The sequence below is a fragment of the Pteropus medius genome, unplaced genomic scaffold (assembly GCF_902729225.1).
Source record: "Pteropus medius unplaced genomic scaffold, Ma_sr-lr_union100, whole genome shotgun sequence".
In the NCBI taxonomy this organism is placed as follows: domain Eukaryota; kingdom Metazoa; phylum Chordata; class Mammalia; order Chiroptera; family Pteropodidae; genus Pteropus; species Pteropus medius.
Window position 1 is genome coordinate 3,270,650 of NW_024342471.1, and position 26,033 is coordinate 3,296,682.

Here is a 26,033-nt window from a genome sequence, read left to right on the forward strand (position 1 = left end):
AGATGATGATGAGGATGGCGACGAGGTGCCCGTACCCAGCTTTGGGGAAGCCATGGCTTACTTTGCTATGGTCAAGAGGTACCTGACCTCCTTCCCCATTGATGACCGCGTGCAGAGCCACATCCTTCACTTGGAACATGATCTGGTCCATGTGACCAGGAAGAACCATGCCAGGCAGGCAGGAGTTCGGGGTCTTGGACATCAAAGCTGAGCCAATAGGCCTAGCCATGCCCTTGACCCGGATGTGGCAGCACTAACCCAGGGCAAAGGACTCTTTGGGTGGGCAGCCGCTGTGTATGGAGTCAGAGTGGGGAGCCCCAGATTCTTTAATGATGTTCCCCGGGCCCTGTGACAGGCCCAGTCACCTTGGTAGGGCCTGGGGCTGGGGTCAGCCTCACTGCCTGCTTATTGCCTCTTTCTCAGAGTCCTCTTTCCTCCCCATTTGTCCCTGGGCTTGGGGGACCAGATGGGAGGGTGGGGAGCTGTCCGGTGCTACCACACCATGCCATCAGTGGACTAGGCCATAGTAGCGGCCAGGGGTGGGCCCTGGAAGCTCCTGGCCGGAGAGTGCCTCTCCCCTCTGCCGTCCACACCAGGTCTTTGGTGGGGGGGACCCCAAAGCCATTCTGGGAAGGGCTTCAGAGGAAGGTCCAGCCTAAGCCCCCACGAGGCTGGCAGCCCCCATCCCCACCCCCAGGCTGCCTTGAGAAGCACAGTCTAACTCACCACAGGCTCCTGAGCCTGCCTCTGCCTGCTTTCCCACCTCCCTGATCCCTTTCTCTGGCCCAGTCCATATTACTTTGGCCCTTGGTTTTCTTTCCAGATTGGAGGTTCCCAAGAGGCCCTCCAGGGGAGTTATAATGGGCGTTTCCTTTGTGGGCAGCTGCAGGCCCCATGCCTCTCCTCCCTCTCTGGCAGGGTTTTATCCTGGGTGGGGGGCCTGGGGCCGCTCCTTTCCCAGTTTGAATTCAATAAATCTGTCCACCCCCCTTTTGTGGGGGTGAACATTTTAACAGCCAAGGGTGCATCCTTCATGGTCTGGGCTTGCGTCTCTCTTGGGGACACATTCTTCTCTGGTTCCCTTTGGTCCTTGCTCTGGTGGGACATGGAAGCAAGTGTTGAGAGGTTGGCCACAGCCTAGGCCCTGACTAGAATGAGGGGCCACCTCCATATCTAAGTGTTAGTTAGGCTTCGGGAGGTGGGGGTCTTCATGCACCTACCTGCCTGGGCATGAGTTTGAGGAAGCTGGGCCGTGCACTGCTTTGGGGTTAGAAGCTTGGGGTCAGTTGGCTAGGACAGGAGGGAGGAAGCCAATAGTTCCTGTTGGGACAAATTAAACTATAGGCGCCTGGGAACTAGGCATATCAAGGCTCATTAAAGAAGGCCCTTGCTGGAATGGGGCCAGAAGGTAGAAAGAAGAGTGTTGGAGCAGCTCCTGTGGTCCAGGTTGGAGTTTGGAGGGCATACAGGGCATATTTAGTGCCTTAAGAGGGAGCCCTGTAGACTCTTTGGTGATTGGCACCTCCAAGCCTGGTGACTATCCTTAAGGGCAATGGCAGAAAGGTGATATTGGCTGGGCACAGATTGCCCACCAAAAGGCTGAAGATGAATTGGCAGCTCCCTGTGCGGTGCCCTCCAGGGGGCCCCCTAATCCAAAGGAGAAGACAGGCTCTCTCTGATCCTATCCCCTTTCTCCTTCAAGGGCCAGCCCCTGCCTCCCTGGCCCTCCAGCATTGAGGCCCTCAGGCCCCAGCAGTTCCAGCTAGGGGAGGGCCTGAACTTGAATAGGACTGGCAGCTCTGGGCCCCAAACCGGTTTTCCCACCTCACTAGGGCTGGCACATCACCCCTGTGGTTCCCTCCCCCCAACCTTTTTGCAGTTCTTCCTCTCCCCACCCTGGAATGTTAAGGGGGTATGGATATTCAGGTTATCTTTGTCTCCTGCCCTGAGCATGGTCCCTTCTAGAAAGACAAGGTCACTATGTATGACTTTAAAACAAGTAGGCGAAGTGACTTTCACACTTGGCTTTCAACACATCTGGCCCTTCTAGGCCTTGAAGACTTTGTAAGTGACAGCAACAAGTAGTTAAAATTCCCCTTACCATCAGCCCCACCCTCAGAAAGTCATGAGGAAGCCCAGCCTAACTGCTGGCCTGCTCTAGAGTAAGGTAAGAGCAAGAACCTCCCCAGATGCCCCTGGCAATCTAACTCCCTGACCTCAAATACCAACAAGGTAAATCCCTTTCATTTGTCTCCTGCCTACAAGAACACCTCTTTTGCTAGAACTGAGGTCATCTCATTATTGATAGCATTGATGTTAATAGGGCTCTTTGCCACCTTCCAGGTGTTGTACTAAGCGCTTTAGATGCTAACAAAGTCCTTATGAAGTAGGTAAAACCATCAGAAAACAGGCACAGGGAGGTCCAGTAATGTGCCCAAAGCCACCCTGCTAATCTGGTAGAAGCAAGCTTTCTCCCCAGGCTGACCCTAAAAGTGGCCCTTTACTGCTACTTTGTGCCCCTTCACTAAGGAAGGACCTATCTTCCTAACTCTCCTAAAGGTTGTCCTCTTTCGAAATAGAACTGGTTGTTGACGGAAATCAATTTCTGACTCATGGAAGAATAGCTCTTTGGAGGAAGACGAGGGATGTGGAAGTATCTACAGGAGCTCTTGCAGCTCTTATCCCTATAACAAACGCCCATTCCGGCAGTCCCCATAAAAATACAGGTCTAGAAATACCCTTTTCATTCTCCCCATTACCTTGTTGAGACAAATAGGTGAGGACGATCCCATTTCACAAAGTAGGTAATAGGGTTAAGGAGTTAAATGATCTGTCCAATGTACTGGCCTTGAGCTCTGGTGTTCTCTCTGGGAGTCTGGGTTACATATTAAATGCCCCACCAGGACACTGCTGGGAAGCAGGGAGTGGTGATGGTCCTATGAACTTTAAGGAGGGACGCAGAAAGGAGGCACTGTCACACAGCCTATCATACAATACAGATGGGAAGCAGCAGATAATTAACAATGGACAACCAGATAAATCTGACAAACATTGGGATGCTGCTTTTACTCGGGACTGATCACTAAAGGATCCAGAAGGAGGATCCCAGCCCTGGGGATGCTGGTGCAGGTATTCTGGGACTTGTTTGGCTTTGTCAGGTTCCAGAGTGGGCCAATGGGTGGTCAGCAGACGGCATGGATGCAGAGGTGATTTCTTGGGAGGCAGGGTAGACAAAGTCACATATAATCACCTTTTCAAATCTGGAGCCTAAGAGGAGGTAGCAGGGGGAAAACTACAACTCCCAGAAGCCTCTGCTCCTCAGCCATGGATGGTTGCCATGGTTTCAGAAAACAATATGTCCGCTCCCAGCTGGGCAGGGAGTCTTGGAGTTAGAGAGAAGCGGATTTCGGTGCCGGCAGTGGCGAGGGCGGAGGCGCTGGAGAGGTAGTAAGGCTGGGGCTGGACTCTGCTCGGCTGGAACTGCCTGGCTTTGCCGAGGGCACCAATGGCCGGCAACGTGGACGAGGAGGCGCTGCACCAGCTGTACCTGTGGGTAGACAACATCCCTCTGTCCCGGCCGAAGCGAAATCTCTCCCGGGACTTCAGTGACGGAGGTATGTGCTCCAGTGTGTGTGCGCCTGTGTGTCCACACGTTCTGTTTTGTATGTACGTGCGTTGGGGTCTGTGTGCATACATGTCTCTTTATGCTTGTGTACTTCTGGAGTGTGTTGTTGGGAGGCATTCAGACTATCTCCTAGCACTTCAATTGTAGAAGTGTGTGTGTGTGCGTGTGTGTGTGTGTGTTCTATCTGCATCTGTGGGAATGTGGGCTTATGTCTACGTGTTCCATACTTTATGCATGTGGGGTTTATGTGTATCTCTCTCTCTCTGAGTTTGTGAATCTGCGACTCCCTCCTAGAGATTTAATGACTAAGATGTGTATCTGAGTATGTATTTGTGCATCTCTGTGTGTGTGTGTGTGCAGGCTCATTGCTGTTTGTCTTGTGGGAGTTGGAGTATGTGTGTTCATATGTGTATTGACATATTCTATGCTATGTATGTGTAGGGGGGTCTTGTGGACATATGCATTTCTTTGTGATTGTGTAAGTGTTTCTGTGTCTAAGACTGTCTCCTGGGATTTTGATGACATGTGTATATTGGTGCATATGTGACTCTACTTGTGTGTGTGTGTGTGTGTGTGTGTTGGTGACTGTCTCTTGGAACTCCATTAATGGAAGTATGTCTGTCTATGTGTTTGTGCATCTCTGTGTGTTTGTGTATCTCTGTATGTTTGTGTGTGTGCTATATGTGCACCTATGTGTCAGGGTATGTGTGTGTCCTGTATGTCTACACATTCTGTCCTATGGCACATCTGTAGGGGGAATCTTATCACATGTGTCTGCTCATGTGAGTCTGTGTCTCTCTCCTGGGACTTTGGTGTTGGAGTATGTGTGTATATCCATGTGAATGCCTAGGGTGGGGCCCCAAGCTCCGAAAGGGCTCTCTTGGAGACTCATTTTCTGTTACAAGATTAGAGACCACATTTTCATATGCCCTGAGGTAATGGGGAGGGGATGCAGCCCCTCTGGGGTATGCTGGAGGCTTAGTCTCTGGCTAATCACTGATCTTACTTCTTTGACTTCCTTCCCCTCTCCTCCATTACCCCTCCCTCCCTATCATCCTTTCCCTTTCCTCATCTCTACTTCTCTACTTGGTCCCACCACTCTGCCACCCCTGATTCTCTCATCCCACGCATTTCTTCTCCCTTCTCCTTCTCCCTTTCCCATCCCTCCACCTTTTATGTATGCTCTCACTCCCACTGCCTCAGTCCTGGTTGCAGAAGTCATCAAGTTTTACTTCCCCAAGATGGTGGAGATGCACAATTATGTCCCTGCCAACTCTCTCCAGCAGAAGCTCAGCAACTGGAGTCACCTGAACAGGTAGCATAATATCTGGGTGCACTAGAGGATCTCCAACCCCTATTCTGGGCTTCCAGGAAGGGCTGATGCAGCCCTTCCACCTCCTATGGTCTCTGCAGCCCAGGCTGGGTGGCAGGGTGGGGAGGGACAACGCAGACAGAACTGTCTGGTAACAAAATCAAGGGACTCTTCTATTGGGGAGGCAACAAAGAAACTCAAGACACCCAAGAACTGGGCTCAAATGTGGTCCCCTTCCATTCCCCCAGGGTTGCGTACCCAGGACTGCTACTGTTGCACCCCCTTCCTTCTCTCACCCCCCTCACTTCATTTCCCATCTGCCATCCCTTTGTCTACTCCCCAGGAAAGTGCTGAACAAGCTGAACTTCTCAGTACCAGAGGATGTGATGCGCAAGATCGCACAGTGCGCCCCAGGAGTGATTGAATTGGTGCTCATTCCTCTGAGGCAGCGCCTGGAGGAGCGGCAGAGGCGCAGGAAACAGGGCTCTGGCTCCTTACAGGTGCCACCCCACTCAAGCTTTTCCTCCCACTGCATATTGGCAACAAATGTGGAAGAAGGGTGACTGGCTAAAGGGAGCCTGGCTAAAGAGAGCCTGGCCTGGGCAACAGCGGAAGGGACCTGGGGCTCCTTGGGGCTGGGCTAGCCAGAACTCACAGTGCAACCCGGGGGGCGGGTTTCTTTCAGGAGCTGGCTCCACAGGATGGCACGGGCTACATGGATGTGGGTAAAGTGGCCTTTACTTTTCTTCCTTCCCAGAAGGAGCCTTCTTCCTGTCTTTCTTTTCTGTGCGGGGTAGGGAGCATGGTTGGGGGAAGACAGGAAAATAAGACTCCACAACAGTTATTCCTCTCCTTACCTCTTCTCAGGTTTGTCCCAGAAGGCTGGAGGGGAAGGTCCCCCAGATCCCCAGGGAAGGGGGCAGCTCAGGTAAGGAAGCTGGGAGTTCCTAACCTCACCAGTTCAGCAATCTCCTACATAGGGCTGGGATGCTCCTGGGAGGGTAGGGAAGGCAGGAACACGGGAGGAGGGGATGAGCCTGGTTGAGGGGCACTGGAAAGGTTGGAGGAGAAGGTCTAGGCCTCCGCTAAACTGCTTCCCACCCCAGGAGAGGTCGGCTGCCAGCGCTCGGGCCTCCGGGGTATAACCAGGTGCCTCACGGCGACCCAAGCTTCGTCCTCCAGATCGCTGAAAGGGAGCAGGAGCTGTTGGCCTCGCAGGAGACCGTGCAGGTGAGGGAGTACTGGGAAGGTGCGGGGACTTGGGGCCAGCAAAGGCGGGGACAGAGGGCAGCCCGCTTTTGGGCTTGACCTCTGCGTGGCGCGGCCCAGGTTCTGCAGATGAAGGTGAGGCGCTTGGAGCACCTGCTCCAGCTCAAAAACGTGCGCATCGACGACCTCTCCCGGCGGCTCCAGCAGGCGGAGCGTAAGCAGCGGTGAGCGGCGGCTCGGGCCGCGCGGGGACGCCCCAGTAGCCACCAGAGCCCAGACGCTGCGACCGACTTACCCACCGACGGGCAGATGAACGGGCGGGCGGAGCCAGCATCTCCAAAGAGCCTCCTGGGGCAGGAGCGCGCCCCTCCCTTGGGGTGGGGGTGAGCATGGTGGGACCGGAGCCCTCCCAGCGGAGCCCCGAGACTAAGCCACCTCCTTCCACTCCATCCGGGTCAGGAGAATGGACCGCTTTCCAGAACCCAGAAGCCACGTGCAGAAATCTGGCGTGTGCCCCAAAGCAGTACCGGACACCGGGGGCTCTGCCTTGGCGCTCCCTGTGCTGGGCCTTGAGAGGTGGTCCCCTGGCTCAGTTTACAACTCTAGAACCAGGTCCCCTCCCAGCTGTGAGGACAGCAATGTCTCCATCCAGGCTAGTTCTCTGTGTCCTGGGCCATGGGGGAAGCTGCCCCGGGCAGCTGAAGGAGTCCCTTGCCTCTCCTGGGCACTCACCTGGGACCCATCTCACGGCTGGAAAGCACAGCCGCTGGAAAGGAAGGGGTGAGGAGTGGGTTCAGCCAGGAGTGGGGAAGACACTGGCTGTGCCTATACCAATCACCCTCCCTTCTCATGGGGTACTGTTGAGAATGGGGTATATGGACCAGGGCTGCCCCCAATAAAAAAAGGTATTGTGCTCGCTTTCCTGCCTTCTCTCTCCACTTCCATCCCTGTGGGCAGCGGGGTATTGCCCCGCTCCTTGAGTGAAAGAGCCTTTTGGGCCCAGAGTAGGTCTTACCTTGTGGGTAGCTGGGTCCTAGATGGCTACTGCTTGGTTGTTGATGATATCACAGGAGTGAGGTCTTGTGCACCTGACTTCTAACTCTGACCTTACTTAGACTGACCCCCCAAACCCACCCTCACAGTGTCCTCCAGCTCTGTTCAAACCCAGGCTTCAGATTTTCCCCCAAATGTCACCACACACTCACCTTCAACTCCCAACCTTGCCCATAGACTGATCTCCAGTTCTATGGAATGAAGACAAGCTTGACTCCCAACCCTGACCAAGATGCTATAGCCATGGTATGACCCTGACTCTGATCATTTATGGACTACCAGCAACATTGAACATTTGTAAATCCTGAGCCCTCACAGTCCTGTTCCTAGGCATATACTGAGCATGTACCTGGGGGAAACATAAGTTCTGTATTCTGTATGTCTGGGACACATGTATAGCAATGATCATAGCAAAATGTTCTGTAATAGCACAAGAATTGAAAAGAATGTGTATTTATTATCTATTAATGTGTAACAAATTACCACAAAGTTAGTGGCTTAAAACAGCACATATTTATTATCTCATATTTTCTGTGGCTCCAGGGTCCAGGTATTGCTTAGTTGGGTCCTCTGCTTCAGGGTTTCTCACAAGGCTGTAATCAAAGTGTTGGCCAGAGCAGTAGTCTCATCTGAAGGCTTGACTGGGGAAGTTCACCTGGAAGTTGTTGAAAGAGTTGTTTCTTGTGGGCTGTTGGACCGAAGCCTTCAGTTTTTTTGCTGATTGTTGGCTAGTGGCTGCCCTTACTTCCTTGCCACTTGGCCATCTCCAGTAGCCAGCTTACTTCTTCAAAGCCAGACAGGGATAGAGTTAACAGAATCTGCTAGCAAGATGGAAGTTACACTCTTATCTGATGTAATCACAGAAGTGACATCCAACGTATTTGTCATTCTACTTATGAGAAGTCGTACTTACTTCTCTATGTGAGTCCAGCCCACATTCAAGGGGAGAGGAACACATGGGTGTGAATATCAGGAGGTAGAGTTCATTGGGGACCATTTTAGAAGCTGGCTACAAGGAGGAAAATGCAAAGAGGGATAAAATCTAGAATAACAATTACTTCTGAGAGAAAGCAGAGGGCAGAGATGCAAGAAATGTTATTTGTAATATTTTAGTTTTTAGGGCAGGTGATGGGTTTATAGGTTTTCATAAGGACTGTTTATAGACAAGTAGGAAAAGAATGTCATGAACCAAGGATTATGTGGAGTCAAATTTTGTTTACCTGAATTCCTAAACTAATAAAGTAAAAATAAAAATTGATGACTACTCCTGACCTTGGTCTGTGCCCTCTTTTGCAGTTAGGCTGGTTTTAGGTTAACACTGGCTTCAGCCAGCCCTCTGCCTTCCCCAAATGAATGGTCAGCCCTGCACACATATTGACCCCAGCCATATAGCACCATTCTTTCTCCGTAGTCTGTACTGGGATTACATAGTTCTGTTCTTTGAACCTTTTATCTATAGACCACACCTCTACACTCCTGTTTGTGGAGCTGGTAGGAATGGTTTGTGAAGGGTCTGAGACTAGGAGGCGGGGTAGGGCATGGTTCTGCTTGACAAGAGCACAATGGGCCCAGAATGCAAGGTCAGTGACTGGGGTCATCCCTTTAAGAGTATGCTGGCCTCTTCCATAGCAGAGGCTGGGCCAGGTCCTGGAGGTTCCTCCTCCTTGAGTCCTTCCCTCCCCATTCTTAGTTTCTGGATATGCCTGAGTCTGTCTCAACCCACAATCATATCTCAAAACCCTGAAGATCAAACCCAAAAAGCAATGGAGAATTTTATTGAATGTTTCTTGGGAATAAATATGAAGGTGGATTATATCACACATTATATTCTATAACTCTTCTTTAAGTATCTTTACTGTTCTCTAAATTTCTGACAGCCACAGCCATATTTCTTCCACTCTGTTTCTCACTCCCCTCTCCCCTTTCTGACCCACACTAAATCAGATTTCTTGCTCATTCATACATTAATTCCTCAAATGTTTATTGAGTGTCTACTCTCTACTAAATGCCAGAAACACAAAGATAAGTATAAAACATGATTTGTCTCCCCCAGTGTTCACAGTCCTAGAGGGGGAGATGACAGGTAAAAAAGATATTTAAAATTTTTTGTTACTTAAAGTTTTGAATAGATAAAACGCACATAATTTTTAAAAAACATAAAAAGTGAAAACTCTGCCTGGTCCCCACATACCTCCAATAGGTAACATTTTTCTTTAGTTTTTATGTATTCTTCTAGTGTCTTTATATGAATATAAGCAAATATGCACCTTTATTGTTATCTTACCCCTTCTTTTTTTTTTTTTTTAACATAAAGGGGAAACAGACTCTGTCCTATATCTTAATTTTCCACTCAACAAGTTCTCTTGTGGATATGCGATGGTCAATGTCATTGCCAACTTGACTGGGCCACAGGGTGCCCAGATATTTAGTCAAACATTCTGGATGAGATTAACATTTAAATGGGTAGACTGAGTAAAGTGGATTGTTCTCCCTGATGTGAGTGAGACTCTTCCAATCAGTTGCAGGCCCGAATAGAATAAAAATGCTGTCTCTCCCCTAAGAGAGAATTGCTCCTGCCTGATGGCCTTTGAACTGGGATATGAGCTTTTCTTTTCTTTATTTTTTTTCCTGCCTTTGGACTCTTAACTGAAACATCAATTCTCCCTGGGTCTTGAGCCTGCCAGCCTTTGAACTGGAACTAAATCTTTGACTCTCCTGGGTCTCCAGCTTGCTGACTCATCCTACAGATCTTGCAACTTGCCAGCCTCCATGATCATGTGAGCTAATTCCTTATAGTAAATATCTCTATGCCCCACTGGTTTTGTTTCTCTGGAGAACCTTGATTAATACAAGATTTTTCCATATCTGTACACTGAAAACTTCCTCTGCTTTTAAAGCTATATAAAATTCTATTGTCTGTACCAAATTTATTTAATCAGTTCTCTATTTATGGGCATTTGATTTGTTTCTAATCTTTTGTTAATAATAATAATATAATGAATAACCTCATGCATTCATAATTTAGCATTATGTACAAGTGTATCTGTATGATAAATTCTAGAACTGGTGTTGGTAGGTCAAAGAATACATGCATTTGTAATCTTGTTATTGTGAAATTGTCCACCACAAGGGTATGGTTCAGAGCAGAGACTAAAGACTGATAACCCATTGGTTAGCAATGTCATGGTTTTACAAAATTAATTGTTAATTTTTATACTGAGGGGGATGTGAAGCAACTCATACTCTGTTGATGAGAGTGTAATTGAGTACAACCATCTCAGAAAGCAGTTTAGCAGTTTCATATAAAACTAAACACATGCCTATTCTATTTTATCAGTTAGGGTTCGATTAGAGAAGAAGAAAGGATTTGTTACAGGACTTCGACTTGACGTAACTTTTAAATATGCCCCATAAGGCTGTTGTTTTGCATCTTATATTGGATCTTCAAGTCCACAGCTCAGGCAGTTGGGAAGGAAAGATGGATATAAAATAGAGGAGAGCAAGGACAAGTCAGAACCCATGGGTACAAGCTGGAACCCTGGAGGACAAATTGGAACTCATGTCAGTTCCCACTGCCTCCAAACTTGATTATGTGGGTATCCTGTCAGAGATGGTGCCCTTTCTCATCTGGCTCAGGAGTCAGAGAAGCTGAAGAAGGATACAGGGAAAGGTGAGACATTTGCAGACCTGGCTGCTAACCCATCTCAGTGAGATGAGCCAGCAGATCAGTAACAAAGTGCATAGGCTACAAAGCTCCTGCCTAGAGCTTGCAAGTGTAAAAAACAATATAGTCACTACTTTTCTTTCACCCAAATCTCATGCAAAAATGTCTATTGTGGCTCACCCTAATTGGAAACATATATGGAAGAGAATTCTGGGAAATGTAGTTCACCCTAGCTGAGCTGACACATTATAAAGCCACCATGGCTGTGTTCCAGCAATTCCATTTAATTCTCAGTATAAACTCAAGAGAAATGCATCCATATGTTTACCAAGACATGTACTAGAATATACAATACAATAAACAGTAATCTCCCCTTATCCACAGGGGATACATTCTAAGACCCCCAGTGGATGCCTGAAACCACGGATATTTCTGAACCTTATATATACTATGTTTTTTCCTACACATACATAGCTATGATAAAGTTTAATTTATAAATCAGGCACAGATTGTATAATGTGTGATTGCATAATTTATAAATTAGTAACAGATTGACAATAACTAATAATAAAATAGAACAATTTTAACAATATACTGTAATAAATGTAATGTGCATGTAGCCTCTTTCTTTCTGATAACCAATCTGATAACAGAGATGGCTACTAAGTGACTAGTATATACAGTGTGGATTCATATAACCAGCGAAAAGGAGAGGACAATGCAAGATTTCTTCATGCTACTCTAAATGGTGCACACTTTAAAACTTATGAATAGTTTATTTCTGGAAATTTCCATTTAATAGTTTGGGACCATGGTTGATGGCAGGTAACTGAAACCAGGGAAAGCAAAATCACAGATAGGGGGAAGACTACTGTAGCACCAGGCAGTCCAGAGTCAGCAGCTAGTCTGTTTGAAAGAGCCAGAGATGGTTTTGAGGAGTTGGCTAAAAAGACACACAAAAAGGCAGGCCTTAACCTGGTCTTGAAGGGGAGGGTGAGTTTTGCCCATAAGAGAAGAGTAAAAAGGTGAGAAGGTAGCATAAGGAGGGTATCATGAAATCAAATGTCTGCACAGACAAAGGAAGTAAAATTAATGTGAGAAAATAGGGATTGGTGGGGACTATGGCAAATTGATGTGCCAGACTTTGGTGCCAGGCTGGAATGCCAGGATGGAAGGTGAGTCCATGTTGTTGGATGTTCTAATATTTGAAAAGAGGAATAAGAAGAGGAAGAGGGGATAGAGGGAAAAGAGGAAGAGGGAGGGGAAGAAGAGGAGGAGGAAGAAAAAGAATTAGAATTTTTAAAAATCCATACGGGCTAAACAAAATACAGCTGCAGCCTACTTTGGGCACACTGACAACTTTAGACCTTGAAGAATGGAATAGACGTGGGAATACAATTGGAGGGGTAGCATAGTAGGGAGCATGGAACGGTGGGGTTGGGTAGTGAGATAGCATCTGGCAGGAGCTGATAGGCTGGGATCAGAATGCGGAAATCTCCCAATGCCCGCGCTGGAGGACAGCATCTCAAACACCAGAGTGCGCATATATCACCCAAAATACTGCTTAAAAGTTTGTGAGGCTCTGCTGGAGACAGTAGCAGAGCATGGAGCGCTTTGGAGCAAGGGAGGAAGCGATGGAAACAATAGCTTAGGAAAATTAATTTGCCAACAGTGTGCAGACCAGAGACGGATCCAGCGGAGGGCAGAAGCCTTGAGGGCTCCCCAAAGGCAGCAACCTCGATCCTCCTGAAAGGAAGCTGGCCCTCAGCCGCTCCTTTCATCCATACCTTTGTTAAGTTGGAAGGAGGGAGCTGCGTACTCTGGATGGTTCCCCGCGGGTACTTTAGGGACTGTCCCGGCCAACGAAATGGGGCGGGGTGGTGGTGGTGGTGGTGTGTGTGTTGTTCAAGGATCTGCAGGAAGGGCTACTTCTAGAACCTCTAAAGACCCGAGGGCCACGCCTCTCGCTCCTCTGGCTCAGCGTTGGCGCCCACGCTCCCCCTCACCCCCCCTCCCCGGCGCTGTGCCGGGCGCATCCTGCTGCCATAGCGACCGCCTCCATGGAGACCGGGAGCAGAGGCTGCAGTCTCCGGGGCGCCTGCACAGGTTCTCCCAACCCCTTCCCCACGTTCCTTCTTTGTACTGATGTTTATCCTGGCCCGCAGGACGCGTTTCAGGTCCGCGCTGGAGCGCTTCCTCCGAGGCAAGGGGATGGGATGGTAGGGGAAGAGGCTGAAACCCGGGGGTTGCAGAGCGGATTCTGAACAGGATCTAGTGATGCGTGTATCGACTGCCAATGAGGGCTCTGAAGAGACTTTCAGGTGCCTCACCTAGCCCTGAGCCCCTCCTTACGACCGCTCACCCTAGGGGCAGGGCCTAGGGGAGGCCCTTTTCAAATTGAGGCCAAGGAGGGAGGGGTAAACTCCATAGCTGAGGATGGGATGCAGGCGTGGCCTACTCGAGCCCCTTCTCTTTCCCGCTCTCCCTTCTGCCCCATGCTGGCCCCTGACGCCGTCCAGCCGCTTGCCCTCATCGCGATAAATCCCGCGGCCCAGGGTAAGCCAGGTCTCGCATGGCGCAACCGCAGAGCCCTCTGCACGTGACGCAGTGGCGCAAAGCCTGTTGGCGGTTCTCTGGCGCCCGCTTATTGGTCCGAAGCATCCTCGCCCCACCCCCTCCGTCGACCAATGGGCGGAGACGGGGGCGTGCCCGTGAAGCGGGCGGCGGCCGAGCGGGGTTCTCCCCGCGTGTTGGGTGTTGAGACCCCGGCTGCCACTGCGACCGCCACCGCTGCAGCTGCGGTCGTCCCGGCTTGGCCCCAGGGTGAGCCCCGCGCGGTGAGACTGCTCCTCCTCCCGTCACCTCCCGGTTCCTCCTTGCTCGCGGAGATCCCCTTCTCTGCTGAGCCTCTGTCCCAGAGAGTCGGTGAATGAGACCCCATCCGTCTTGGCGAGGTGCGGGGGTGGTGCTCCGCTGTCCGGGCGGAGCCCGGGAGGTCTCCCTGGCATCTGAGCTAGGGAGATGTCAGGCCCCGGGGACGTGGGTGACCGTTAGCTGTAGTAGCTGGGGTGTTTTCCGCGGGGCACTGTCGGGGGCACGTGTGACACTGTGGGGGGGCGTAATGGGGTCAGGGCCGTCAGCATCCGCCCTCCACCACTATTGTTACCGCCTCGCTGTGTGACCTTGGATGAGTAGCCCCTTTGGGCTTCGCGTGCCTCGGCACCCTTTGGGAGGAAGGCAGTGATGTCGGGGACTGCGGGCTTTGAAGACTCTGCGTCAACAGAGGTGAGGATGGGGAGGGCACAGGATTATCTCTGAGGGACTGAGCCAACAACGCCTCATAGCCTGGGAGGGGTGTGATGGGGAGGGTTGTTTAGCTACATCTCTTCTCGGAAAGGATGAGAATGGCGGGGAGGCGGGGCGGGGGCGCCACACCCACAGGGATAGAGGCGCGAGGGGATAGGGGTGCTACACCCGGGGCCCTGGTGCGTCTGGGAACTTGGCCTGCACCTCCCAGTTGTCACGCTGCAGGAGGGATTCATTCGATTTAGGTTCCGGACCAGTGTACTTTTTAGTGAGCAAGGGTCCTGCTGGACTGAGAAAGAAGATACTGGGTCGTCTTTCTTATTGAATTTTGGCATTGGGAAGTGAGGATAGGCGTTTCCCTTCCTTGGGAACTGAAGGTCAGGGGCAGCTGACGCCCTCTGGACCCTGCCTGGCCTCTACTTGTTGGGACCATCAGGTCACAGGCCCAGAACAGGGCCTGGGTAGGACAGGCGGTCTGGAGGATAGAGCAGTCTAAGTTCCTTCTAGCTAAGAGTTTGGAGTGGGGTTTTGTGGGGAGGTAATTCTGGAAAGAGGAGGGCAGCACTTCTTGGGGAGACAAGAGGGTGTATATGATGAGGGGTCCCTTTCCCAATTCACCCCTGCTTCACCCATTTGTGAGAGACAGAACACACATACTTATCTTTGTACCTTTGGCCTGCTAGAGGGAGGAGGAAATGGAGTCACAGACAGACTGAGCTGATGTAAAACTGCCACAGCCACACCTGACCTCCAGTCTTGTTTGTGTGTCCAGTCCTATATCAGGTTCTGGAGTCAGCAGAACATTGTGACCTCAGTGGGCATTCTTTTTACAAGCTTGAGCCTTAATGAAAGTTTAGACAGTGCTTCTGATAGACTGAGTGCTTAAACCAGGACTGAGCCCAGGGCTAGGGGTGTGGGGAGAGTGGAGAGCTGTGGAGTTCCTAAATCCTGGAACAGGTTGAGAATGGGGATTGAGGAATGAATGAGAAATGAGGCCCCAAGAGTTTGCGGACATGCCTACATGTCACAAAGCAGAGGACAAGCTGAGGCTGACCCCTTTGATGCCTGGGATTTAGGGGCTGCAGAGAGGTGGTGTGTGTGGCGGGGAGCTGTGGGAAGAGGGAAAGAAGGTGGCAGGTCCTGGAGCTCCACTTGCCAGGGACAAATTGTCTTTGCCCTTCCCCTTTCCCTTTCCTCCAATCTGGAGCTTTGGGCTCCAGCATAGGACAGCCTGGAGTAGCAGCTAGCACCCTGAGCAAGCAGGAGTCTAGGGGGTTGAGAACTGTGGGTTCTTATGTAATTGTCCATCTGTCCATCTCTGTCTGTCCACTTGTCATGACTCTGGGCCTGTTCTTCATACCAGAGATTTCCAGTGGGCCTGGCTGAGCCCTGCCCTGGGTAGGGTAACCCCGAAGCAGCCATTTTCTCTAAAGCTGAGCTGGCAGCTCTGTGTCCCCCAGAGAGAAGGTTCCCCCAATATCCGTGAATGTAATTTGAGAGCCAGAGAAGCTCTTGCAACCCTTGTTCCAGCTTTCAGGCCTTCCTCATTCTGTGACTTGTCCATGGTACCACCCTTGACCTGTTGATAGCCCATCTAAGAGGGGAGAGTGTTTTTTGTTTTGTTTTGTTTTGTTCTGTTTTGCTGGATGTACATTTTTCAAATCTGCCTTGTGAGTCTCTCTGGATGTGGAGGACAGCAAGCTCCCATTAGTCTGCTCTCTGGAAATCCCTGGGGACCTGGCTGACCTGAGAGTGGGGGAGGGGGAAGGCAGAAGAAGGGAAGGAGGAGGGAGGCCCCTTCAACCCTTGAGCTGTATTCTAAGAAGGCTGAAGTCCCTGGGGCCCACCCTGACGGCCATTCCTGGCTGTTCCAGGATTGGCCTGAAGTGCCTTTCCACTAGTGCTGCCCTGAAAATGCCGTTGCTTCCGAAACCAGGCCTTTGGGAGTTTGCTCTTTGCAAAGGTAGGGGTGGAGTGGGGAGCATTGTCACAGCTTCAGGCACCAACTGCACCAAACCCTCTGAGGAAGAGGCCACTGCTTTCCACAGATAAGGAAACTGAGGCACAGAGATATGAAGTAACTTTCTTGTGCAGCATGAATTTGAACCAGGACTACTGGGCTCCTGACCATGTCCCTGCTGGCTCTGGAGGGCTGTGCAGCTTGGGCCACACTCAGAACTTGGCTGGCACAGGAGGCAGCCTGGGGTTTCGAGGGGGTCTAGTGGTTTCCTGTGGACACCGCTGTAGCAGGAGACTTGACATCCTCTCCTTCTGATTCTGATGAGGAATTGCGTGGATGAGAATCTGGCTTCCAGGGGAGAGTGACTGATAGGGGGCTTTCTGCTGCAAGAAAAGAAGCTTGCTTTTTCTAGCCTCCTCTGGGCCGCTGAAGTCACTTCTCTCTCCCTCTGCTTGCTCTGTCCTGAGCTCTGGGCAGCGCATGAGATATAGGTCCTGCCCTTGAGCTTTCCATCTCAAGGCTAGCAGAGGCAGGTCACCAGCTGCCTGTGGCAAGGCTAGAAGAATGCCTAGTGGGAGGCCACACTCTGAGATGGGGGAGGGGTGTGCTCTCCCCGGTAGACGTTGGCTAAGGGTTGGGTGGGGCTTTCCTCTTCCTGAGAGCATCCGGTAAGAGAAGGAGAGTCACTCTCACGAGTGTCTAGGGGGCCCAGCCAAGGCCTGTGCTTGGGCTCCCCTTAATTTTGTCATTCATTCATTTAACAAATATGGACTGAACAGAGGTGCTCCCTGCCAGGTGCTAGGCTGGGTGCTGGGGACACAGGGTTTGGCAAAAACAGTCATTGCTCTTGTAAGGTGGGGATCATAGATATCAAATGATCCCAGAAATGAGAAAGGGGATCCTCTTTAAAGATTTTTCAGGCCTGTGCTGGGATGGGCAGGGGTAGGGTGCAGTTGTGCTACCCTAAGAAAAGTTCTTGGGCTGAAACCAAGGTGTGGATGAGGGAACAGGATTTTTCTGGGCAGAGGGGATGGCCTAGGTGAGGGCAGGAAGGCAACAGGCAGTGGGTTTTGGGGGAATACAGGGAGGAGCCCTGCATGTACTGGATCAGGGTGTTTTGTGAAGAGTCCCCAGAAGCCTTTGCTCATTAGCCTTTGGTTAAGAGTTTCACCTGGGCCTCCAGGAAGTGTCCTGGGAGATGGGGGTAACTTGTGGACATTGGGTAGACATTCTCCCATGGCTGCAGACACGTGCCTGGAGCAGCCTCTTCAAAAGGCGAGAAGAGTACCTGGTACCCTTGTGTTTGGCCATTTTTTTCACATGCTCTGAGTCCACAGCTTTAGAGGGTGGCTGGAGTGGGTGGGGGTGGGGGCAGGGCTCTCTTTAAAGGCCAGGCTCCCTGGGGACAAGCCGAGCATCCCAGGGCTAAGGGGCTGCCCTTCTGCGGTTGACCCCAGAGTGGCTCTGGTCAGAGATGAGTGGGGGCATAGTTCCCCTCCGTGCACCTTGGGCTGGATGGGGCCTGAGAGTTAGCCTCCAATGGAAGTGGGTGGAGAGTTAGGGGGTGCGGTGGGAGTATGCTGGCCTGGGGCTGTTCCTGCCCTGGCTGCTTCTGCATTCTTGAGACCCAAGCCTTGCCTTTCCCTGCACCTCCTTACTCCTCTTTCTACCAGGGGGCTCCTGGCACCCAAGCTGATCACCCTGCCCATGAGGAAGGGCTTGGGCCTGGGTGGGCTTCTCCCACTAGGAGTGGGGAGGGAGGTGAGTCCTGCTCCCAGGGCAGCTCAGTTCCCAGGGCAGCTCAGCATCCAAGAGACCTTGGGGTCATGTCCCCCAATGGCCTAGCCCCTCACTATGGAGCCACCATCCTGTGGTTTCTCTTCCTGGACTAGCCGAGGTCATTCATGGGTCACTCATCTCTAATACTTCAGTGTGTATGTCCGAAAAATAGGACATACTTTTTTACAGAATATAATTTCATCATCTCACCAAACAAGATCAGCTCTTATTTCTTAATGTTATTTAAGATCCAGTCCCATTTACATTTCCCAGTTATCTCCCAAATGTATTTTTTATGGGTAGTTAGAAACCCCTTACCCCATTTATTTTTCTTTTTGCAACGGGTGTAGTGGAAAAAACCAGGTCACTTGTCCCATAGAGACAAGTCACTTGGTCTCATTATGTGTTAATCTAGAACAGGGTTGGCAAACTTTTTCTGTGAAGGGCCAGATAGTAAATATTTTAGACTTTGCAGGCTGTGTGGTCTCTGGCAACTACTCAAACTTGTTTTGCTTTAGTGCAAAAGCGGTTTTAAATAACATGTAAACAAACGGGTGCTGTTGTGTTCCAATAAAACTTTACAAAAAACAGGCAGCAGCCCCACAGTCTGTTTTTTTTGCTCATCCCCTATCTAAAATAACCTCCCCTTTCTTTTTCTTCCTGCGGTTTGGAAAAAAAAATAAAACAGGTCAGTTGTCCTTCAGAATATCCTGCCATCTGGGTTTGTCTCATTGCTTTCTCATGAAGTCATTTAAGTTGTTCCACTAACATCTGTGTTTTCAGTAAACTGGAAGTTGGAGTTAGGGGCTTGATTAGATCCAGGTTAGATACTTTGGGCAGGTGCAGTGCCCTTGTCAGTGGTACTGTGACTTGGTGCTGCCTCACATCAAGGAGGCATCAATCAGTGTGTCAGTTTCCACTGTGAGGGGCGATTGACCCATGTATGACTGGATGATGTCACACCCCTCCATTGCAAACTTGTGTCATTCCCTTTAACCTTAGGTCATCTGTCAGTGTCACTGGGCATCTGTCTGTGACCATCCACTTCTGTCAGCCTTTCCTTCCTGGTTCAGCATCCACTGACTCATTGCCTCCATCCAGCATTTGTTTCTTTGGGGGTTGCAGTATTACTTGGCATTTGGTCATTCTTTTGTTATTTAATAGTGAGAATTCTTCTGTAAAGAAGAGCTTTCTTTTTGACCACCAGAGCAATTTCATTACAGAAAAGGCCTTGAGACAGGCTGCATTATTTCTATTATTGCCAATTTTCAGAGTAGAGTTAGGGCATTGCTACCGTCAGTGGTGACAAATGAGGGTTTGGGTTTGTTTTGCTTTCTTTTTTTCTAATCTCTGTGAATGCTCCAATTTTATGTATTCCATCTGTATTCATCAGTTGCACTCATTATTCTTTTTGATGCTGAGATGGTCCCAGCTCAGCCCATTGGGCACCAGCTCACATAGGCTTCCTGGGGATGTTTCCCTCTGCCCCTGCCCTGAGGCAGCCTACTCTTGGGGAGCTGAGCTGGGGAGGCAACCCACTCCACAGGTATCTGTTCTGTATATGGCCCTGACCAATCACTTGGAAGGAAAGCTCCAAAGATGTGTTATCTTACGTGGGGCCCATTCTTGCTTCCCTCTAAGCATACTGTTGACTCTGACCTGGACCAAGCTGTACTGGGTGTGTGACCTTAATAATTTGGCCTCTGGCTGTAGGAGGGTATAGCCCTTTGGGGTCACTAGCTCCAGAATTGGTTCCTGGAAAGTGCCAAAGAAGTCCCCTCCTTTTTAGACCGCCCTTCCCACCAGCCTCAGGTGGGCCAGGCATATGAGTCCTGTGCTGGCACTTTGGCACCCAGAAGCTGCAGCTCAGCGCATGCTGGCCAGGCCCTGGGTCAGCAGGGTGTCAGGCAGGGGTGAGGGCTCTTGGTGAATGTGGGATGTAGGTGGAGGAGTGTGGGGTAGAAGCCCCCTGTGCTAGAGGCACCACTTGGGCTGCTGAGAGCAGCAAGGGTTTGAGTCCTTCCTAAAGGGAGATCTCTGCACTCGGGCCATGGGTGGCCCTGACCCATACCTTCCCCACTCCCCACCCTTCAGGCTCCTGCTGGTGTCCTTGGAGCATGGGAGGCTGCTGAGCCTGAGTGGCGTGGTCTGGCAGGAGCTGCGTGTCTCACCCTGTGGCAGGGAGGGTGTCCATGGCTGCATCCAACAAAGGTGAGTGCCTTCCTAGCCTGGCAGGGTTTCCAGGGTCTTCCGGCAGGCCCTGGTGGGGTGGGTGTTGTCACATGTGGGGCCTGCATTGGCTGTTTGTGTGTGGGTGGGTGTATCTGAATGTGAGTACAAATTACATCAATAATTGCACCAGTGTTTACATTAGGTCCTAGGGCATACTCAAGTCCTAGCAGGGAAACTGGGGGACCCCTGCTGGCTCCTTGGTGTGCTGCTCTATGGAGGTGTGTACCCTTGTGTGCCTGTATTCCAACCTCCTGTTCCACTTGGGGGGTTGGGGAGCGTGAGGGTCTTGGGTGAGCACTGAGATTGGCGACATGGGTAGAACCACAGCAGGCTGTAGAAAGGAATTTGAGTTTTATTCAGAGTCCGGAATGGCTCATAGAGGGTTTTAGGCAAGGGTGGTCCCGTGAGATTTGAGGGTTAGGTCTGGGGCATTCAGCAGGGAATGTGGAAGTGCCAGGCTGGCTCTCCTCGGCCTCCACTGAATGTCTAAGAACCCAGGCCAGAGCTAGCCCAGGCCCTCCCACCAAAAGGACTTTGAGCAGAGCTCTTAGGAGGCCTAGGGGCTATGGGGGCAGAGAGGACTGGGGTCATGCTTTTGGCAAGATGGATGTCCCCCAGCCCAGGCTCTCAACCCAGCTCCTGATACTCTGCCTGTCTCAACCCCTGCCTCCTGGCTCTGGAGAACCTGACCTGGCTGGGGACAGCTAAGGGCCTTGTTTGTGAAAGGTTAAGCAGAGGAGGGGAGGGAGTCTCTGGGAGGGTTCCAGGAGGCTCCCCTGGGTTCTTCCATTTTTCCTGCCAGTGATCAGTGATGTTGAGGGCAGCTGCAACCTTTCCTAGGTGGGTGGGCTCAGTGTGGGTTTTGGCCCTCGTATGTTTTTCCCACCCCCAAGCAAGTCCCATAGAGCCTGTTCCTGTCCTTGCCCCCGCCCCCAACCCTTACCAGGTCAAGGTCATCAGGAGGTGCAGCAGGGGCCTCAGGCACAGAAGACAAAGTCGCAGAGATGGGGAGGGTGGTCCTGTGGAGGAGATCACTGGGCACAGATCTCGAGGCCTGTGCTGAGTTCTGTACCACGTGGCGCTGGGTGAGAGTCTGGAGGACTGTCTCTTTTTTATTCCCTCTAAGTGAGGGGTCATATTAGCCAATTCCTGACTCCTCCCAACACCCATTCTCAGAGTGGGTATTTGTTTGTGGGAGGATTGGGCCTCAAGCCTCATGATCCCCAGTGTCTAGTAGGATGTGGCCTAGCCTTGCAACGAGCCCAGCCTGTAGGTCCTCGGTGATGTCAAAGGCCCAAGGGGGAGTTGCCTGGGGATAGAGGAAGACTGATACCCTGGAACCCTCTCCCACTCTCTTCCTAGGCAACAAGCCCAGAGTCCGGAATATCCGCTTTGCGGCAGGCCATGATGCAGAAGGCTCCCAGAGCCATGTCCACTTTGATGAGAAGCTGCATGACTCGGTGGTCATGGTCACCCAGGAGAGTGACAGCAGCTTTTTGGTCAAGGTATGTGCACATGTACCCCCAACATCAGCCTTACTTCCTCCACCCTCTCACCGCCCACCTTTCCCCCACCACCCCCCCACCTCACACCCCGCGCCCGCTTCAGCCTTGTCTGGCTTCCTGGGACTATTTGTTCCATTTCTTCTAACCTGGCTGTATAAGCATATCTTTATCCCTCTCTGGGCCTTAGTTTCCCCATCTGTAAAGTGGAAGGTGGTGACATTACAATGAGATAAGTGCTTTTAGAATAGTACTCAGTAAGTAGAGCAGAGCCCAGTGGAGCCGATGTTATCCTCTGTTGTCATCAGCATCTCCCCAACAAATAGCAATGGAAGGTGGTTGTCAGGCTGGGGTTCCACAGGCCTGGGTTCATCTCAAGCTTCCTCTTCTCTGAAATTAAAAACAGTTCATACCCATAGAGTTGGCGCAAGAATGAAATGGAAGACTGTATGTATGTCACACAGGCATGAGGCTTATTGTGCTGATAACAAGGTGTGACTTTATTTACCTTCTTTGCCAAACCTCTGATTCACTCCCGAGTTTTCTGCTTGGTAAAGCATCCCTCTCTCCTGTTGGTCACACTTTATACAACCTCCAGTGTGACTTCTACAGCTGCTGGGACACTGTCAGATCCCGCATTCTCTTGGGAGGGGCAGGAAGACATCTCTGGAGGGTATGGATTGGGGGAGACAGGAAGTGAGGCCCTCAGGTTGGACAATAAACTAGGGTTCCAGAGTTGAGCAAGAGTGCTGGGGTTGGGGGACAGTGCATCTGGTCCATTGAGACCACCCTGAGGGGGGCCCCAGATTCACTCCCATTTCTGCCCAATTCAAAATTCCTTGCCCTTTCTCCTACAGCTGACAACTTCTCTAAGGGAATAAACAGAATGAAGCAAAACTTTGAAAGCTCCCTCTCCCTTCCTCCCCATCGCAAAATCCATTCATGTCTATTAGAGAAAAATTGGAAGAGAAAACTAAAAAGAAATTTAAAAGTACCCATAATTATACTATCCAGAAATAACCATGGTTAGTATTTTGATATGTGTCATTCCAGCGTTTTTTTTAAGCTTTGTTTCCAAAAACAAAGAACTGGTATCACAGTGTAACACTTTTTTTGCTTGCTTCTGTTGTGAACCATCTCCTGCCTCTGTCAGTAAATAATTTTCCATAAGAGTTTACAACTTCCTGGTGTTCTACTATGTATATCATTAATTTAGTTGGTTCCCTCTTCCTAGTGTTACGGCTGTTTCTATTTTTTGCTGTTATAAATAGGGCAGTGATGAGTATTTTTTGCACATCTCTGAGTATTTCCCCTGGAAAATTCTGCAAGTGGTGCAGCAAAGTCACAGGGTCACTGTTGGCAGGTTCAGCCAGAAAGCTCTGTTCAGAGGTATGCACTCCACCTGCAGAGTGTAAGAGCCATAGGGACTGAGCTTTATCACGCAGCGACATCAACCTGATCCCATTGAAAGGCTCAGTGCAGCCAATCCCAACTGGCCCCCAGGGGTAGGGCCACCCAGCTCCTGAAACAAGCAAGAAAGTGTGCACATGAGCTGTGGGTACAGCATGCACCCTAGTCAGCCACCCTGGCTTATGACCCTTCACACAACTGGAGTTTCCAAGTATGGCACCTATCCCAGAAGGCATCAGTTGCCAAGCACTGTGTATGAACAACAGAAATTGCTTGGGCCGTTGGACACAGTGAGTAGGCAGGCAGGCAGGCATCCATGTTCAGAGGCCAGCAGGGCAGGCAGGAGCCTGGGTTCAATGGCTAGTGCCAGGACTGTGGGCCAGCTCTGGATGAACACAATTGGTCTAGTGTCTGTGTTTCTAATTCTATCCCATGCAATCTGTGTTGCCCTATGTCTCCACATGGGTGACTGGAGAACCATTGTCCCTCACCACTGGCCGTTGGCCCTGGGCAAGTGCTGGTAGTGGTAGGGACAGTTCATGGGAATTTTAAGCCTCCCCTTCTAGGCAGTGCTGGTGCCTTGCTGTGTACAACTCATGGCAGGAGTGGCCAAGAGGTCTATAGCCAGTCATTTCCTGGCTTCCATATCCTAGTCTATAAAATGGGCCACCAAGGAGCTATAGGGCCTGTGAGACAGATGCTGAGGAGTATGCTGGCTGAGCCATGGAGGTGAGGTCCTCAGAAAGAGCCTGGAGCCACTGGGTTGGTGGTGTGGACCAGCTGGAGTAGTGGTGGAAATTAAGACCCCTGGGATCCCCAAAGAAGCAGATGCAGAGGCCTACAGGGTCATAGATGGCATGACCTGGGCAGGCCTTTGGAAAGGCCGTTAGGTGAAGGTGCCTCCTTCCCCAACCCTTCCTGCTGCAGGTTGGCTTCCTGAAGATCCTGCACAGGTATGAGATTACCTTCACTCTGCCCTCGGTGCACAAACTGAGCAAGGACATCCGAGAGGCACCTGTTCCCAGCCTGCACCTCAAGCTCCTCAGCATCATGCCTGTCCTGGAAGGTGCGTCCTCTGTTCAGGGTGCTGGATGCCTGACCTCCTCCAGCATGGCCTGGGCGTGAGTGGGAGTGAGAGCATGGGGTGCTCCCTTCTCCCCATTTAGACTGGATGAGCAGCTCAGCAGTTGGGGACATGATGCTTACAGTGTGGCAACCTGGCGGGTCTATGCCCCAGGCATCATTCCCTGGGCTCACACTGCTGGCTTATGTCTGCCTGTCGCCTGATAGTTTTCTCAGTGGGATGATGAGAGCCACTGAGGAACTGGCTCTGGACCTCCAGCCCTCCCTCTTTCCTGTCCCTCAAGAAAAACTGGGGCCTCGGGAACTCTAGGCAGCTAGCTCCCACCTAGAACCTACCATTCCTGGGCTTTGGGCTGGGGGTTGCTTCTTACTCTGCTAGTTTCAGCTCCCATGCCCTCCAGAGGCTGGGGTGTCCATTTCACCATGTATTGAAACCCCAGCTTCAGTTTCATGTCCCCCCACCTCCTCACGACCTTGCCCTTAAGTGGACTGAGCAAACCCCCTTAGGCATTTGCCTCTTGCCACCTGAGCTGCTTAAGGCCTGCCCTGCCCTTTCCCCATTACCCCCTCTTCCTGCCTGCCTTTTCGGGGAATCAGCAGGCCCCCTTCCTGGAAGCCTGAGTTGGACCCTTGGAGCCATAATGGGCGGCCCACAGGCCAGAGGCTTGTAGAGCTCACTGAAGAATGAGAAGTTTCCAAGGCCCCAGCCCTGGGGGTATGGGTCCTGGCCATCTTTGCTCCTTTGGAGGAGGAAGGCAGTCTTGGTGGTGGGTGAGGGCGAGTGAGTGCTAGGGCGTAGGGGTAAGAGGCCATGGAGGTGCTGATTGCCCGGACAGGTTACAGCATCAAGTGTGAGTACACAGCGCACAAGGAAGGCGTCCTCAAGGAAGAGATGCTGCTAGCCTGTGAAGCTGGTGCTGGCACCTGTGTGCGTGTGGTGGTGCAGGCACGAGTCATGGGTGAGAGCATGAGGCGCACATCTGGCTAGAGGAGGGAGGCACCCACTTGGCCAAAAAGGGGTTTCTGCCTTCCTTCAGTCTGACAAAGGGATCCTTGCCCTGGCTGGGGTTCCCCACCTCCTTGGTGGGTGTTTTTCTCCCCACCCACTACTAGAGCCTGGAGGGAAAGGGGAGGGGTCCCCTTGGAGTGGGTGGGACCAGGGGTCCAGCCTAACATACTGATTTGTAGCCTGCCTTGCAGACCGGCACCATGGCACACCCATGCTCCTGGATGGTGTCAAGTGCGTGGGTGCCGAGCTAGAATACGACTCGGAACACAGCGACTGGCATGGCTTCGACTGAGGCCCACGCCCCAGCCCACCTCGGGGCCCCTCAGCCTTAATCTCCACCTCATCTCCCCAAATGCTGCGTGATGGTGTGGCTTCCTCATCCTTCCCCAGGGTGGGCGTGGGGCTAGAGTGTCCAGGGGCTTCCAAGCCAAGGCCTCTCCTACATCTCACCTCTGCCTTCATTAGTACCACCTCCCTGCCTCTCCTGCATCCTCCTCTTCCCAATTCCTCCTCTTCGTGTGCCTCAGTCTCCTGCCAGAAGAAATGGGTTGAGCCCCCAAGGAGGCTATCTGAGGGGGAAGAGGGAGGACTCCAGAGCTCTACTGCCAAGAAGGTTATAGGATCTCTAGCCAGGGCCTGGGAGAGGAGGGGGCTGGCTCTGTGATGCCATTGTCCTCACTACTGCTGCTGCTTTCATTTTAGCCACCTCTGATGCCCCTTCCCTCTCCCACTGCTGTCCATGGTGAGTAGGAGGGAGGTGCAGTTCCCAGTCCCTACTCCCCCAGATGTGTGTTACTTGGTTTTTAATGACTGGTTGGGATAAATCCCTAAAGAAATAAACTTTCAGTTGGATACCAGAGACCAGCGGGATTTTTGTTCTCTAGGGCCC

The 26,033-nt window shown here is 51.3% G+C and overlaps 3 protein-coding genes across 13 annotated transcripts in view; all 3 read left to right on the plus strand.

Moving 5' to 3' along the window:
* The window catches only part of CENPB (centromere protein B), a 2,685-nt gene extending 1,665 nt beyond the window's left edge, over nucleotides 1-1,020 (plus strand). Inside the window, exon 2 of the mRNA XM_039863702.1 lies at nucleotides 3-1,020. Coding sequence (XP_039719636.1) covers nucleotides 3-211 — 209 coding nt within the window. The 3' untranslated portion in view covers nucleotides 212-1,020. The remainder of the gene's footprint in view (nucleotides 1-2) is intronic.
* A 195-nt stretch (nucleotides 1,021-1,215) lies between these two features.
* SPEF1 (sperm flagellar 1) lies at nucleotides 1,216-8,470 on the plus strand. Of its 6 annotated transcripts, none has more exons than XR_005653013.1 (8): nucleotides 1,216-3,614; nucleotides 4,829-4,940; nucleotides 5,281-5,496; nucleotides 5,623-5,662; nucleotides 5,805-5,865; nucleotides 6,044-6,167; nucleotides 6,267-6,370; nucleotides 6,606-6,778. XR_005653013.1 is itself a non-coding variant. In XM_039863813.1 (8 exons), exons 1-8 carry the CDS (start codon nucleotides 3,506-3,508, stop codon nucleotides 6,928-6,930), a joined length of 1,032 nt encoding a protein of 343 aa, XP_039719747.1. In that variant the 5' UTR covers nucleotides 1,216-3,505; the 3' UTR covers nucleotides 6,931-8,470. The 6 variants fall into 6 exon arrangements, 5 of the variants coding, with proteins under 5 accessions (XP_039719747.1, XP_039719748.1, XP_039719749.1 ...); XM_039863813.1 differs by having other exon boundaries at nucleotides 5,281-5,437; nucleotides 6,606-8,470; XM_039863814.1 differs by having other exon boundaries at nucleotides 6,351-6,781.
* Nucleotides 8,471-13,536: 5,066 nt separating this feature from the next.
* Nucleotides 13,537-25,730, plus strand: ADISSP (adipose secreted signaling protein). Of its 6 annotated transcripts, none has more exons than XM_039863820.1 (6): nucleotides 13,537-13,686; nucleotides 20,003-20,119; nucleotides 21,503-21,645; nucleotides 23,980-24,118; nucleotides 24,972-25,094; nucleotides 25,324-25,730. In XM_039863820.1, exons 2-6 carry the CDS (start codon nucleotides 20,101-20,103, stop codon nucleotides 25,434-25,436), a joined length of 537 nt encoding a protein of 178 aa, XP_039719754.1. In that variant the 5' UTR covers nucleotides 13,537-13,686; nucleotides 20,003-20,100; the 3' UTR covers nucleotides 25,437-25,730. The 6 variants fall into 6 exon arrangements, with proteins under 6 accessions (XP_039719754.1, XP_039719756.1, XP_039719753.1 ...); XM_039863822.1 differs by having other exon boundaries at nucleotides 13,553-13,700; XM_039863819.1 differs by having other exon boundaries at nucleotides 13,559-13,817.
* Nucleotides 25,731-26,033: the final 303 nt, after the last annotated feature.

Bases quoted from the DNA above. Each gene is read 5' to 3' on its own strand.
- ADISSP (XM_039863820.1), top strand. The intron at 21,646-23,979 runs GTATGTGCACAT...TTCCTGCTGCAG, and splicing joins ACAGCAGCTTTTTGGTCAAG to GTTGGCTTCCTGAAGATCCT. The intron at 25,095-25,323 runs GTGAGAGCATGA...ACTGATTTGTAG, and splicing joins GGTGCAGGCACGAGTCATGG to CCTGCCTTGCAGACCGGCAC.
- SPEF1 (XM_039863813.1), top strand. From the start codon at position 3,506: ATGGCCGGCAACGTGGACGAGGAGGCGCTGCACCAGCTGTACCTGTGG. The intron at 5,663-5,804 runs GTAAAGTGGCCT...ACCTCTTCTCAG, and splicing joins CACGGGCTACATGGATGTGG to GTTTGTCCCAGAAGGCTGGA. The intron at 6,371-6,605 runs GTGAGCGGCGGC...CATCCGGGTCAG, and splicing joins CAGGCGGAGCGTAAGCAGCG to GAGAATGGACCGCTTTCCAG.